The sequence below is a fragment of the Haliaeetus leucocephalus genome, unplaced genomic scaffold (genome assembly GCF_000737465.1).
Source record: "Haliaeetus leucocephalus isolate CR32 unplaced genomic scaffold, Haliaeetus_leucocephalus-4.0 Scaffold339, whole genome shotgun sequence".
Lineage (NCBI taxonomy): Eukaryota > Metazoa > Chordata > Aves > Accipitriformes > Accipitridae > Haliaeetus > Haliaeetus leucocephalus.
The window spans coordinates 13,589,540-13,603,473 of NW_010972775.1; the positions used below are offsets into that span (position 1 = coordinate 13,589,540).

A 13,934-nucleotide genomic window follows, 5' to 3' on the forward strand; every position below is an offset into this window, starting at 1 on the left:
CGGGGACGGGGTGGGAAGGCGAAACGGGGGACGGAGGGGCCTTCGGGTGCGGAGAGCTGAGGTGGCTCTGTGTGCATACCTAAAGAGAAACTGACCCATCCTCCCGACTCGTGTTTTGTAAGTTTCTGGTGTCCCAGGTGTGGTACAGATGGTGTCTGAGGAACGTGACGCGCTCCACGTGTCACGGGAGGTTTCCCCGATGAGTAGCTCTAACCACAACTTACGTAATTAAAACAAAACAACAACAACAAGCTGCTTCTTCAGTTGCGACCTAAATAAAATACTTTCCTCTCTTCACAGAATTAGCTAACCATGGTCCTCACAAGTGTGGGGAAGATGGTTGGCCTCCAGAAGAAGACTTCTGGAATCAGGAATATCTGTATATTAGCCCATGTGGATCATGGTAAGACAGGTGTTTGTGACTGGCAGAAACCTTGTGAGGAAAACTTGGGTGCGTGTTAGTTTGAATGATGGTGGGATATTGTGGTTGCTGTTTTGAAGCAGTAGGTTTTCACGGATTTAGCTTTAAACCGTCCCGATTCTGAGAAGTAAAATTGCTTTATGCACATTTCTTTTGTCCTGATGCAGCTTATCTTTTAGAACGTAAGAGAGCATTACACTGTAATAGTTTGGAATAGTTGAAACTGAACGTTTTCTACATTTGAGATGCTGAATGTTGGCATGAATTAAATATATGCATGTGTGAGGTAGGCTGTTGTATTTCTATGTTTACTTAATGGAAGAAGTTTGTTACATAGGTGGAAATAATAAATGCTCATTTTAGGGCACAAATCTTTCCTCTAATTGCATGATATATTGAGATTCTGATGTAGTGTTTGTTATTTCAACTGCTGTTCTGGTCATGACAGGTAAGGTTGCATCCACTCTTCAAAAATAAATCTGTGTGCACCTGACAGGTGAAGTTGAATAATTGGATTTATTTTTTTCTAAATTAGCTTGTACTTTTGTGGCATTTTAAAGCCTTTTGTAATGTTGATATCTCAGAACACTAGATGTTGCCAGTATTCATAATAATGTCGCATCTTTTTCTATTGTCTGTATTAATTTAAACTAAGTAATTTATTTTTCTTTTCAGGTAAAACTACTCTAGCTGATTGTCTAATATCTAGCAATGGAATAATCTCTAGCCGCTTGGCAGGAAAGGTAGAGTTATACTGTCATTTTTAACAAAAATCTGGTGTGTACGTGCTGGCATTGTAAATCAGTGATAATTGAGGAAATTCCATTCCTAGTCTTGCTAAACCTCATTTTCTTGCAGTTGTACTCTTTGACAGTTGATAAGTAACTTATGAAGATAATTCTACAGATTTATCACCACTTCTTTTGTTTTTGTGCTCAGCTGAGATATCTAGACAGTAGAGAAGATGAACAGATCCGAGGAATAACAATGAAATCTAGTGCAATTTCATTGCATTTTGTGAAAGGTAAGTTGTTGATGCTGGCAAGTATAAACTTTAATACATATTTTTGTTATTTTCCCTGTCTTTTCATTGTTGCTGTTGAGATCTTTTTGTATGCAACTTTTACTTTTGTGGTTCTCAGTGTTAGGCCATGATTCTGCAAAGACTTAGGCATGTGTTCAACTGTTAACCGAGATAATTGAGTTCCATCTCAGGGTTAGGAAAACCATCTTCAATCATATCTCAGAGTGGAGACAATTAGAATAGTTGCTTTTGTCTTTTTATTTTAGATCTAAATCTTTATATTTTGACCTTAAGTCTTGATATAATGTCACTGAAAGGTAAGATCTTCTTTCAAAAAACAACAAATTTTTAAATGATTTTGTACAGTCTTATCTTTACTGTACTTCCGTGTCAAGGTGCCTGTTATACTCTGCTATAAATTGTTAAGGTTTTTTTTTTATGTTGTAGTTACGGTTTCATCTCTGTTATGACTCCATGTTCTTCACCAGTCTTATACTGAGCTAGGTGAATGAAAAACATGAGATACATTATTAACAGGCTTGTGCAGAAAAAAGAATAACAGAAAAATTGCATGAACAGAAAAGCCACCGTTAGTCTTTCCATTTCAGCTACAGCTGACTATAAAAAATAGTTGAAACTAATGATTTTCCAGCTAAGTATTGTAAACTGTGGCTGGTTTATTGTTGACTCTGAAATGACCTTACTTTTAATGGTTAGAACCTGTTATATCTGTTGTTTTTCTGTTGTATTGAAATTTAGGCTCTAATGCAACTTCTTAAACAGGAAAGTTGTTTGATCTTATTTTGATTATGGCTGATGGTAAATGCAGTGAGCTCATGAAAAGTTGAGTGGAGTCTTCTCTAAGCAGAATTTTTTTGGGGAGTAGTGTAGAAAATATTGAAAACTTCACCTGTAGTGATATATTGAAGATATTTTAGTAGTATGGAATCAAAAAACATGTTTTAAAAAATGACAAGGATGAAATGAGGCATTTTATCAAGAATATAGGGTTTATTTTTATGATAGTCTGTCATGATTTATCTTTAAAATGCAGACTGTAGCGTAGTTGACTTGTGTTTTAGCTAGTGATGTATTTGTAGTGCTGCTATGAGCTTGTTCAGGGTTAGGGTTTTTCTTTTTGTTTGGTTGGCAGGTGTAGTTCTGTTTTTAATTTTCCAAAGTTAGCTGGGCATTGAAAGATGAAGATTGGCATTAAGAGTGAAATTAAAACGAATTAGGTACAAGCTGCTAGATGTTATGCTGCTGACAGTCTTCCTGTTAAGCATAAGGGTTACTGCAGATTTGGTGTTTAGAAATTAATAATAGCTTAAACAGTATAACCACGTGGCTGAAAGCAAGTATTTTTGAAAAATGTTCTGAAATATTAATTTATTGTTTGATCCTAGGTGATCAGGAGTATCTGATTAATTTAATAGACTCCCCAGGGCACGTGGATTTTTCTTCAGAAGTATCTACTGCTGTCCGACTCTGTGATGGTTGCATCATAGTGGTGGATGCTGTTGAAGGAGTCTGTCCACAGGTGAAATAAAGTATATTAATTAGAGAAAGGGGGTAGAGAAGACAGAGTAAGCAAAGTCTTAAGTGTATTATGTAGAAATAAAGATGAGCTGGTTTAAGAAGTTTCGTAAAACTTTTAATAAATGACAATGTACTTGAGGTATGAAAGAGGGTAGTTAGTTTCATAGTTGTGCTGAAAAACTGAGCAACACTGGTGAATGGGTGTAGTGATGTAGGGTTGAAACAGTGAGTATGCAATTTTTCAGGTAATGGAATATTTATATAGAGAAGAAATAAACGTCTTAAGGGAAATAATTTAATATCTTTACTTGTGCTTTTAGGGTATTTAAAGTGGAAAAATATGCAAAATAACTGCTTTTTTTCATGGCTTACTTTTATAAAGACAGGTTATTTTGCTGTTGTGGGTGTTTTCACCATGATATTCTGCCATTCTGCAGAATTCTGTAATAACTAACACTGTGTACTATGGGAGTCAAATTTCTGGTTTGAATGTCAACCTGTCCTTTATTATATGTTTAATTAAATTTTAAAATTGTATTGTCATTTTCTTTAACATTCCATCTCTTTTGTAGTATCAAGCTTTCTGTAATGGATTTTTTTAACTATTTCCTTCTTAATAGACTCAAGCAGTTCTACGGCAAGCATGGCTAGAAAATATACGTCCAGTATTGGTGATTAATAAAATCGATCGCTTGATTGTGGAGCTCAAGCTCACCCCTCAGGAAGCATACTTGCACCTTAAGAATATCTTAGAACAGGTATTCGTGCTATAGTATCATGTTCACAAGGCAGATTTTGTTGAGTGTTTTTTCTTCCCCCTTTTCTCCATTCTTGAATTGCGAGAGACTGTAATTTTCATGCCTTATAGCTGGAAGAAATTTAGTGCAGCAGAACCAGTTTTTTCTTACTTTGCAGGATCAAGCACTGTAACATCTAGTCTAACTTTTAACATTGAGGTATATTTTATTTCTAGTTGGTTTTGAGGTTCATTCAGAATGCCCATTATAGAGAAAAGAGCATTAAATGCCTCTTGATAGGTCATTAAGAAGAGTCTTCATTTTTAGAAATAATATGCTGAATGTTTTGTTCTTCTCATTAAATTCCTTAAAATTCTTTGAAGGTAGACAAATAATATCTTTAGGCTGCTCCTGATATTGATGGATTTATGCAGGGATAAAGTTAATTAATCTTTTCAGTTGCAAGTTAAGTTGCCTTCAAACCCCGCCCCCCCCCCCCCCAGCTTACTTTTAAGCACTTATCTACCTGGTTTCCCTTTGTTGTTTGTTGGCAGTAACAAGTTCCTGTTTCACCATTCCTTGTTCTGAGAGACAAAGTGTATTACGCATGATATTCTAGATCTGATTCAGTCCTGAAGTGGTTGACTTTGACTTGGAAAGTACATGGTGTTTAAGTCAAAATGTTAGTCTCGTCAAACTCCTGTTGTCTTCGAATGGGCAGGATTAGATACACAAGGTCTATGTTTCCTATTGCAAAATGAGTCACAGGCATGCTATCTGGTTAAAAAAACCCACCTCTCTTTTTTATATTTTGGAGTGTATGGGGATTGCAATGGTTGTGAAAGAGTGAATGAATCTTAGGATGTTTTTACATATTCTTCTGTAGATCAATGCAGTCACTGGAGCACTCTTTACCTCTAAAGTCTTAGAAGAAAGAGCTGAGAAAGAAACAGAAAATGAAAGTATTTCAGACACTGCAACAGGAGATCAAATTTATGACTGGAGTGCTGGATTGGAAGATACTGATGATTCACATCTTTATTTTTCACCAGACCATGGAAATGTGGTGTTTGCCAGTGCAATTGATGGCTGGGGTTTTGGGTAAGTCTGGGATTTAGTTACTGACTTCTTTTATTTTTTTTTTTAATTGATTACTGCATCTGATTGAAGTATTTTCAGTTACTTCATATTTCTAAAGATGTTTTTTATATTTTTCTATGATACGCAACTGAATATAATCAGTTCTAATATATTATTAACCCTGGACAGCTGAAAATACTACCAGCTTTGTCATCTACGTGACAGGGACCATTGTTTTACTTACACAGCAGCTGCTGAGCCCACTGTAGTGTCCAGCCTAGCCTGGTAAACTGAGTATTTTATTAGTTGCTGGCATTTGATAGGCTGCAATAGACTAGGCAAAAAACTGTGGCAGTACAGGAGGTGTTTCACAAGTAGATTAGACTTTCCAGCTACAGGGACAGTGATGTTCGTAACGAGCATAAGACCGGCAACTGGCATCAGGGCAGCAGTTTCAGCTATCCAGTTCAGTCCAGTACAATTCTGGGTCACAGCATTACTGTGATCTGTTTTTTCTGTACCAGACTTGGACTTGTCCTTGAAATTATGTAGTTGTCCTGAAGTGGTTATGCTCATCAGTCTTAATCTAGCTTTTTTCTGTTCTTCATTCAGGTGCATTTTTTATCTCTTGTTACCTAATATCTTTATATTTCTGTTTTGGGAGGTTGCTAAGTAACAGTGCAGAGATGCTTAAGTAAGCATAAGAATTTGGGGATAGAACAATTTCAGAAAACTTTCTGGATTACTGATTTGAGTTTGTGATCAGTTCTGTTTTTCAATCCTTTTCTTAGTAGTTAGTTTGAAAGGGCAGCAGGCTTCTGTAAGGATTACACATGTTCTGATTGCTAGCCACAAGGTGGAGTCGTTGTCTTCATCATGAAAATATAATTAAAAAGATATACTCAGTAATACAGTGTATGTCTTTAATATTGCAAAACCTGTAAAAAAAGTCAACTAAAAGTCTGCTCCAGGTTTTTTAAGTCAAAGTCAAGCTCTTAAATAAGGTTCCATACGTAGTTTGTAGTCTAATGCAAACATTTCTTATCGCTGCAGAGGAAAGCGAAAATAAAACAGGCTATTTTAGTTTAATTATCTGTCATGAATAATAGCAATTTATAAAAAGAAAAATCGGAGTATGAGTGTGTAAGGAAATTGAAAACAAATCTTCAAATTCGGAAATGTCCTTTAGTCTGAAAGAGATCTTTTCATAGACGATGTGAACAAGGGGAGACCTTTTAATTTCTGAAGGCTAGAGGGGGTTTTCTGATACTTTCGGTGGTCTGCACATTAACACACATCTTATCTGAAGTCCTCAATTCCCATATGGTGCCCACAGTCACAGTTCTGTTTTATGATGTGCAGGGAAACAGTATTTTGATTTCTGTAGGCTCTAGCTTTCCTGAATTGTAACTTTTCACTGAAATTCCATGGAAAAAATGGATTATGATTGTAACTTGTTATACAGAGTATTTGAGATGCAACTGTTACAAACTTGAACAAGTTCAGAGTCAGAATATGAACATTTTCTTTAGCAGGTGTTTAAATGATTTAGTGTTATCTGCTATTTTTGACCTGTATGGATAAAGATTGGGCAATTTGCACCTTATTTTTGTTTTGACTACAGACAAAGCCTGTGGAAGGGAATAAATGAAAACAAAAAGCTAAGTTTTTCTTTCGGGAAGTTCAAAGGTGGCCTAGGTTTGGCATTAGTATTCTAAGTATGCTGCCAGGGAATGCTAAACATTAAGAAAAATGTTTCTTAAAGAAAATAACAACAGTGGAGTGCTTTGTTACAATAAGTAGAATTATAAGCTCAAAAGCAATTTAGAAGCTGTTTCTTTAGATCAAGCTACTTGATATTTGCAAGTAAATGATCAACTATTAAGATTTTATAGGTTATGGAACTGCATTCTGATATAAGCATGTGGTCATAAACACCGGATGATCACCTTTGTAATGAGAAAGCAAGCATGTTGTTCTTAAATGGTGGGTGAATAGAATGGTTATTTTTGTAAAAGTGAGATTTCAGATAGTTACCTTCCTTTCATGATTTTTTTTTCTCTGATAATTTCTCTGCAAATAGAATTAAATTTCATACATATGTGGCAGAAAATTGATTAGATTCTACAGCTCAGAGGTTTAGCAAAATATACTTCAGTTTGAACTGTTTGACACAAGAGTTTACTCTCAGATGTACTTCCAGGTTATGTATCTGATTTCCAATAACATTGGTGTATATACAGAGCAGTGGAGAAGAAAATTTCTCTAAAACAGTGCTTAGGGCTTCAGAGTGCTCTAATTTGTTGTTTTCAGAGATAATACCTTCTCTTAATTTTCTTTTTTTTAATTATTTTTCCCCAAAGCTTTTAGCACTTGGTATATGTTACTAACTGATATTTCTGCAGAGTAGAATGTGTGATGGATGATTAATGATATATGCTAGGGTAATCTGAAGTGGAATGATAACTGGTCAAGCTTTAGTTGTTTCTTTGTATTTGCTATGTCCCTACCACTTGAAATGCTTGTCAAATGGCTTGAACCTTACTTGCAGAGTTTCTGTAAGGCTGAAATCTAAGTATTCATTGTAATTTAGCTTCAAACAGGGGGGAAGAAATGGGCCAGATATGATCTGTCCTTATTTTTGTGATTGGTATATTGGTATACTAGAGAGGACTGCGGCTTTCTGTTTCTTCTTTGCCAATACTATACTGGTACAAGATGAACTTAAAAAACTTACAGTGCTTTTTATTGAATATGAGACTAAAAACCATGTTTGCTAAGATTCCCCAAACTTTAATCCCCTTCTGCTTCATATATTGAAACCTTTTAAAGATCATATTAATTGAACTATCCATGTACAATATTGTATCTCGGCCAAAAACATTTATGCATCTAACTTAGGCAAGGAGTGTTAGTATTCTGCTGCTGGGTCTGGATCAGACTGTTTATACATTACACAGTAGACTAATTTGTGTTAATCTATTCTCTATCTCACAAAATGTCCTTATGGCTTGGACAAATAACAGGACTCCTATCTGCTAGTTTTCTTATTTGTACCTGTCCTAATTCTCCATTTTTTCCCTCACATCCTGAAAATGTTGTAATGTATTTGTTGAAGCTGAATGAGGATTGTTGGCTTTCTGATACTACTTTGTTTCTTATGATGAACTGGCAGGCCCTGGTTCTGATAAATCATGTAAGGGGTCGTGGGGGAGAAGGAACATTTTCCTTAATTAGTACTGCTGGTAGTCCAGAAGTACCTCCTGAAACTATGTGGTGAAATACGAATCAGTGGAGCATTTTCTTAATTGGGGCAAGCCTTGACTGCTATTACATGGTTGTGGGTTCTGTTCCTAAAGGTATTATGATTTGTCATGGCAGAAAAAATTAAGCCATTAGGCAGTGCCAGCCTTATCCAGTGAAGTTAGTACATATGCCTTTCTCATAATCCTCAAGTGTTGAAAAACACCATAAATACATATGCAGGAGTTGCTGGCACAAGAATCTTGAAGGTTCTGCCCCAGTTCAGAGTTTGGGGTAGTTTCTGGAAAAAAAAAATCTCCTTTTTGGTCTTAGTTCAGAACTCACAGCTTATGTCTTGCTGGTATGAGCAAGGTCTTTTTTTAGGTGTGTAGAAATTTAAGAATTCTGGATTTCAAAGAACAGATTATCAAATGTCATTGTTCTGTAAATAGGATTGTTCTGATTGTAAATGTATATTTCTGTTTCTGCCTGCACAGGGAGCAAATATGTGGAAATTTTTTCTATTACTGCTTACTGAACATTTTCAGCAAGGAAGCCATAGAATGTTCAGGACTCCCTCTTTAGGTCATAAGCAGCCTGCTTTTATTAACTCATGGGGACCACTGAACAACACAATTGGCTTTATAACACAGTTATGGCATTACCATTTTTATATTATTTTCTGGGTTTTATTAATTATTAAAGAAATGATTCAAACAACAAGAAGTGCCCTAAGTAGTTAATTTAAAAAATAATCACCACCATCTGATAGCTCAAGTGTGGCTCAAAACAATACTTGGTTTTTAACTTGTACCATTCTGGTCACGGACCATAGTTAAATGTGTCATTGGACATCTTTCATAGAATGAATTTGAGAGTCATCTACATAAGTATTTAGAATTTTTGTATTATGCTTTTGAGTTTTTTACTGGAGGGGTAGTACAGAAATATTTATTGAAGCTTGAAGCTGACTTAAACCAAAATCATACAAATACTTCTGATGTTTTTGAGCTGTTATGACTAAATATTTTTGCAGGTGTAACAATGTGAGCTAAAGTGAAGATGACTGGAAAAATGGGAGTAAAACAAGAATTTGAGATTTGTGTGTGATTTTCACGTAAGCTCTCTGTTGCTTAGGCTGATAAGCATGTGTAAACAGCATGACACTTTTATCAAGATGCATTTTGTTTCCTTTCAGCATTGAGCATTTTGCCAAACTGTACAGCCAAAAGATTGGAATTAAGCCTGCAGTACTTCTGAAGACTTTATGGGGAGATTATTATCTAAATACAAAAGCAAAGAAGATAATGAAAGGTGATCAGGTAGGGAGGTTGTCAGAAATATTACCTGGTTTTTATTTTGTTTTGTTTTATTCTGTTCCTCATAGTGTATTCTGAAAATTGACCTCAGTACCTTTTCACTCAACATCAGTGGAGGTATAAAGTCACTAGGATAGCCTTGCATCAGCCCTTGGAGAAGAGAACATTCCAAAATTGACCATTCAAAAGCTATATGGAGGAAATATCATCTAACAATGCTCACAGTTGCTCTTAAATATCTCTGTTCACAAAATAAGGGACACTCCAGCTTCAAGGATTCAGTGCGGACTGGAACACACAAGATGAATGGAAGACTTAACAATGTAGAAATGAGAGTAATGAGTGGGTTTCTGTCTTACTTGAGAGTCCTTCAACAGCTAAGGATTTAGGATACTCATGTTTAGCTTAGGATTTAGGATTTGAAAAAAATCTTTTTTGCCTTAGTGAAATCCCATTCAATGCTGTATTGAAACCCTGGCCTGAAAACTACACTTTTCTTGCATTAAGTGTGTCACCACTAAAAGTTAAGGGAGGAGAAGGGAGTTTCCCTATATTCATTTAATGATGGGTTTTTTGTGTTTTCGTAGGTGAGGATTAATAGTTATAAAAAGGGTGATAACCAGGCTCAAGGTAGAAATCTTCTGTATTTATCAGGCTCTTTCTCTGAAATTGAAATGCTGTACTTCACTTTTAAATTTCGTGTTTATTTTTTGCCTTATACCATTCATATAAGACAGACTGTTGAAGTAGTGATCTTGTGTAGAAACAGATAACTGTCTTGATTTTTAATAAAGGTTTTACATGCTCCCTGTGAAAATGGTCAGGTAAAAGTGCAGTCTTAAGCCTATTGTAAAAGTGAGGAATTGCTGGTAATTAGCTCTATGTTTATATTCTACCAGTCAAAAGGAAAGAAACCTTTGTTTGTGCAGTTGGTGCTGGACAACATATGGAGTCTGTATGAAGCTGTTACGAAAAGGTGAGAAGATCTATAAAGTTTTCATGGAATCTCTTTTCATGTGCTATAGTGATTTTTTTAAATACTCAGACAAGAAATGTTGTAGATGCTTGTTATGTATTGATACTGTGGTTTTTTTATCTATTTATTATTTTCCTTACAGAGACAAAGAAAAAATTGAAAAGATAGTCACGTCTTTGGGATTGAAAATTGGTGCACGGGAGTCACGACATGCAGACCCTAAAGTTCATCTTAATGCCATTTGTAGCCAGTGGCTACCAATATCTGATGCAGTCCTCTGTATCCTTAACGAAGATAGTACTTTTGGTTCTATTGTCAGTTCTCAGACTTCAAAGAATGCTCACATATTTCAGTATTTGATTTGGTATGATTTGTTCTCTTTTTTCACATCTGTGCCTTTCACATCCAGCTAGCCTATGCTAGCTGGACCTATTTCTCACTTGTAATATTGTTACATATCTACAACTAGGCTTACATTTCTACCAACTTCATGTTTTTGCATGCATCCTTTTTTAAGGAAAATAAGTTATGAAACTGGAGGTAGTTTAACAATACACTTTCATTATGTAGTTTTATATACAAATTTTAGTGTTTTTCCTGAAGGATAAGCCAATCTCCTTTTTATAATAGTATCTTAGGTCTTCTGTCCATGAGCTTCTGTAAGTATCTGGTGTTATGTTTTAGGCATATAAATCTAAGATCAGCCTTTGCTGTTTGTCTGCTGTGTAGACGGCCTTTGCATCCTTTATAATATAGTACATATTATATTATAGTAGGTATGGTCAAAATATTGATGTGTAAGTACTAATTAGTTCTATAAATCTTGCCCCAATTGTGCTATTCTTAGTTTCCCAGTTGTACGTAGTGTGAGCCACCCCTACTTAACTATCCATTCTGCTCTTGGATAAATGCCAGAAATTGTTGCTGACTTGAGAGGGAGCTGTATGCACTGTAACAGGCAAAGCTGGATTTTAGCTATCTGTTGTTGCTGGCAGTTAGTGCATGAGGTTGATGTAAAGAAACAAACATTGAAAGCATTTGTCTTCCTTTTATTTGCATTCAATAAGGAAATATAAGTATATAAGTATATATCCTTAGCAATGTGTTTTAGCCATGGTGTGTAATAAACTTCCCAGTCCTCTTGATATCACTCCAGAGAGAGTGGAAAAGCTGATGTGTGTTGGAGCTAGAACATTTGATTCTTTGCCACCAGAAACTCAGGAACTGAAAAATGGTGAGTAGGTGTTCTCCCATTAACATGAAGGTGGTTTTGTTTGTCTTTGGATCATAAAGTGTGTAGTAATCTCTACTTAGATTTGTAATTACTTTACTTGTAGTAGCTTTGTTGATATTTGTCAGTGACATGTCATAGTATTATGTCTGATTTTTATGGCCATACATTTTTCTTCAATCCCATATATTCGTGGTTTTTAGACAACTCAAGCTGCAGGTGATGTAAAGTCTAAGACTCTGAAACTGGGGATTTTGGAAGGATATGAGGCTAATACTTGTTTTTAGTTCTAAACAGTAGAAGTTATCAGGTAATTGAGAATTGAATATTTTACCAACTTCTATATTAAAATCACTAATTTTTAGCCAGTAGGGTATTTGAATTTGGGTTTCATTTTTACAAGTATATTGATTAACTAGGCCCAACTTTAGGTATTTTAAAATAAAAAAAAAAATTTGTTGAATTTATTGCTAAGTAGTTTGTGTACTGAAAAGAAGTTGGTAAGATGAAGCTTAGCTGTTACTACAAACATTGTCATTAAGAATTTCTTCAACATTTCCATAGCTCAAGGTATAACTTAATTTCTTAGTTATTTCATAATATTCCAGAATGATCAAAGATTAGCAAACAAAAACAAGAGCCAAAAGAATTCCAGGGCAACAAATATATTTCGTTACCCAGAGTGTTGAATGAAGATATGAAATCCTGGTATTTTGAAGTTAGTTTAAGTTTTGCCATCGATTTCACCGAGATCACAATTTCTCTGGCAGAGTTCCCAGCTTTAACTAAAGAGTTCCTCCTCAAGAAGGGTTTAGTAGTATATTCAGATGCTGTTGTGTTGATCATTGTGATGTCTATATGTGAAAGTAAGCAAGAGGAAGTTTGATAATCACCAAGTCCTGTGCTATAAAATTGTAATAGGGGATGGAAAGACTGTGTTCAGTGATTTAACTTTGCTGTAGGCAGTAAAAGAACTGTATATAGGCAGTAATGAAAATAAGCTTGGTGTACAGGATGCAGGAGAGCTCGTAAGATGCTCATAGTCCTTTTTCTATCTTTGAATTATTTATAAACATAAACTCTGTGTTCATGTATGTCCTTCATAAAAATTGTGATGGCTTGGAAAGGAGAATTTCTAGTGAGTTCTTTTCCTGAAAGAAAGATGAGAACTGCTGAAGCTGAATTAAGTATTTAGCGGAATTGAAAATCAAAGTTGAAACTGATGGTATGGGTGTAATGGACAGTGGTGAGCAAAGCTCGTACTTCTGCATGTATATGTGGTAATCTCTGTGGGGTAGGAAGTTCTGTATAAAATCAAGTGATGTTTTTCCTCCAGATTTGGTAGTCTAAAAAACAATGTTCCCAGATTATCTTTTCAGATAGGTTTGTAGGGGACAAATAGACCTTATATGGATTATTTTGTTGTTCTGCAAACATTCTAACTGAACAGAATATAACAGACTGCTGTTTTGCTGTAGTAAGGTAGTAAATGTTCTCTGATATTTCAAGAGGTAGTTTAGTAAAAATTACAAGAAGATACTATGCTTAAGCTAGTAACAGTTAAAAGCATTTCTTAACTTTGTAAGTATAGTGAAAAGTGTTTTTCGAACAATATTTTGAAGAGAGCTTCAAGAAGTCTAAAGGGATGAGATACCAAATGTCAGTTTAAGACGAGATGTGAATGCCAAATTGACAGGCTGTTAGGACTTGTTTTTCATGGGTGAGGCAACTGATATTTTCATCCTTTACTGAACATTTAGAAACATAGTATTTTCCAAACAGTATTCAATACTGTATAAGTTAATTGGAAGAAATTTGCCTCTGTAAACTCGGATCTTACTGTTCTTGCTTTTGAAAAAATAGTGTACTTCACATTTAGTGAAGCTGATTTTTAGTAGTACTTTTGCACTTTATTTGCGTAAGCACTTTACAATATAGTCTTTTCATACATCAGACAAAAGTGAGAAGTGTAGAAGACAACAATTTATTTTCTGTGTTGTTAGAAGTTTTGAATGGTATTGTGTCTGTTTTGGATTTGATAAAGTGTTCCAGGTTGGCTGAAAAAAGTAGTTTATGGGAATTTCCTAAGTATTGAATGATTTTTGTGTGGATCTTTCATCCTTTGAGGAATATCCATTCTTGCAGTTAAGTTGTTACAATTTTGTGAAGACATGAGTGTCTGGTCATTTGCAGGACTTCCTCCTTTAGATTGAAAGGAGAGAGAATACTTTGAGGTACTGAATAAATAGCTCAGTCTTAATGCTAAGCTGCTCTGTTTTTCATTCTAATCTAAACCAGCCTATGAACTCAAGTTTTGATATCAAAACAATATGTTTAGTTGGACTATATGTAGTTGGTTATGAA

At 35.1% G+C, this 13,934-nt stretch overlaps 1 protein-coding gene across 1 annotated transcript in view; it reads left to right on the forward strand.

The window, feature by feature from the left end:
* Positions 1-13,934, forward strand: part of EFTUD1 (elongation factor Tu GTP binding domain containing 1) — an 81,091-nt gene that overhangs the window by 384 nt on the left and 66,773 nt on the right. The window contains exons 2-11 of the mRNA XM_010571934.1: positions 301-403; positions 1,097-1,164; positions 1,361-1,445; positions 2,852-2,985; positions 3,605-3,742; positions 4,608-4,822; positions 9,243-9,366; positions 10,263-10,339; positions 10,482-10,618; positions 11,451-11,573. Of these exons, the coding sequence (XP_010570236.1) occupies positions 313-403; positions 1,097-1,164; positions 1,361-1,445; positions 2,852-2,985; positions 3,605-3,742; positions 4,608-4,822; positions 9,243-9,366; positions 10,263-10,339; positions 10,482-10,618; positions 11,451-11,573 (1,192 nt within the window). The 5' untranslated portion in view covers positions 301-312. The remainder of the gene's footprint in view (positions 1-300; positions 404-1,096; positions 1,165-1,360; positions 1,446-2,851; positions 2,986-3,604; positions 3,743-4,607; positions 4,823-9,242; positions 9,367-10,262; positions 10,340-10,481; positions 10,619-11,450; positions 11,574-13,934) is intronic.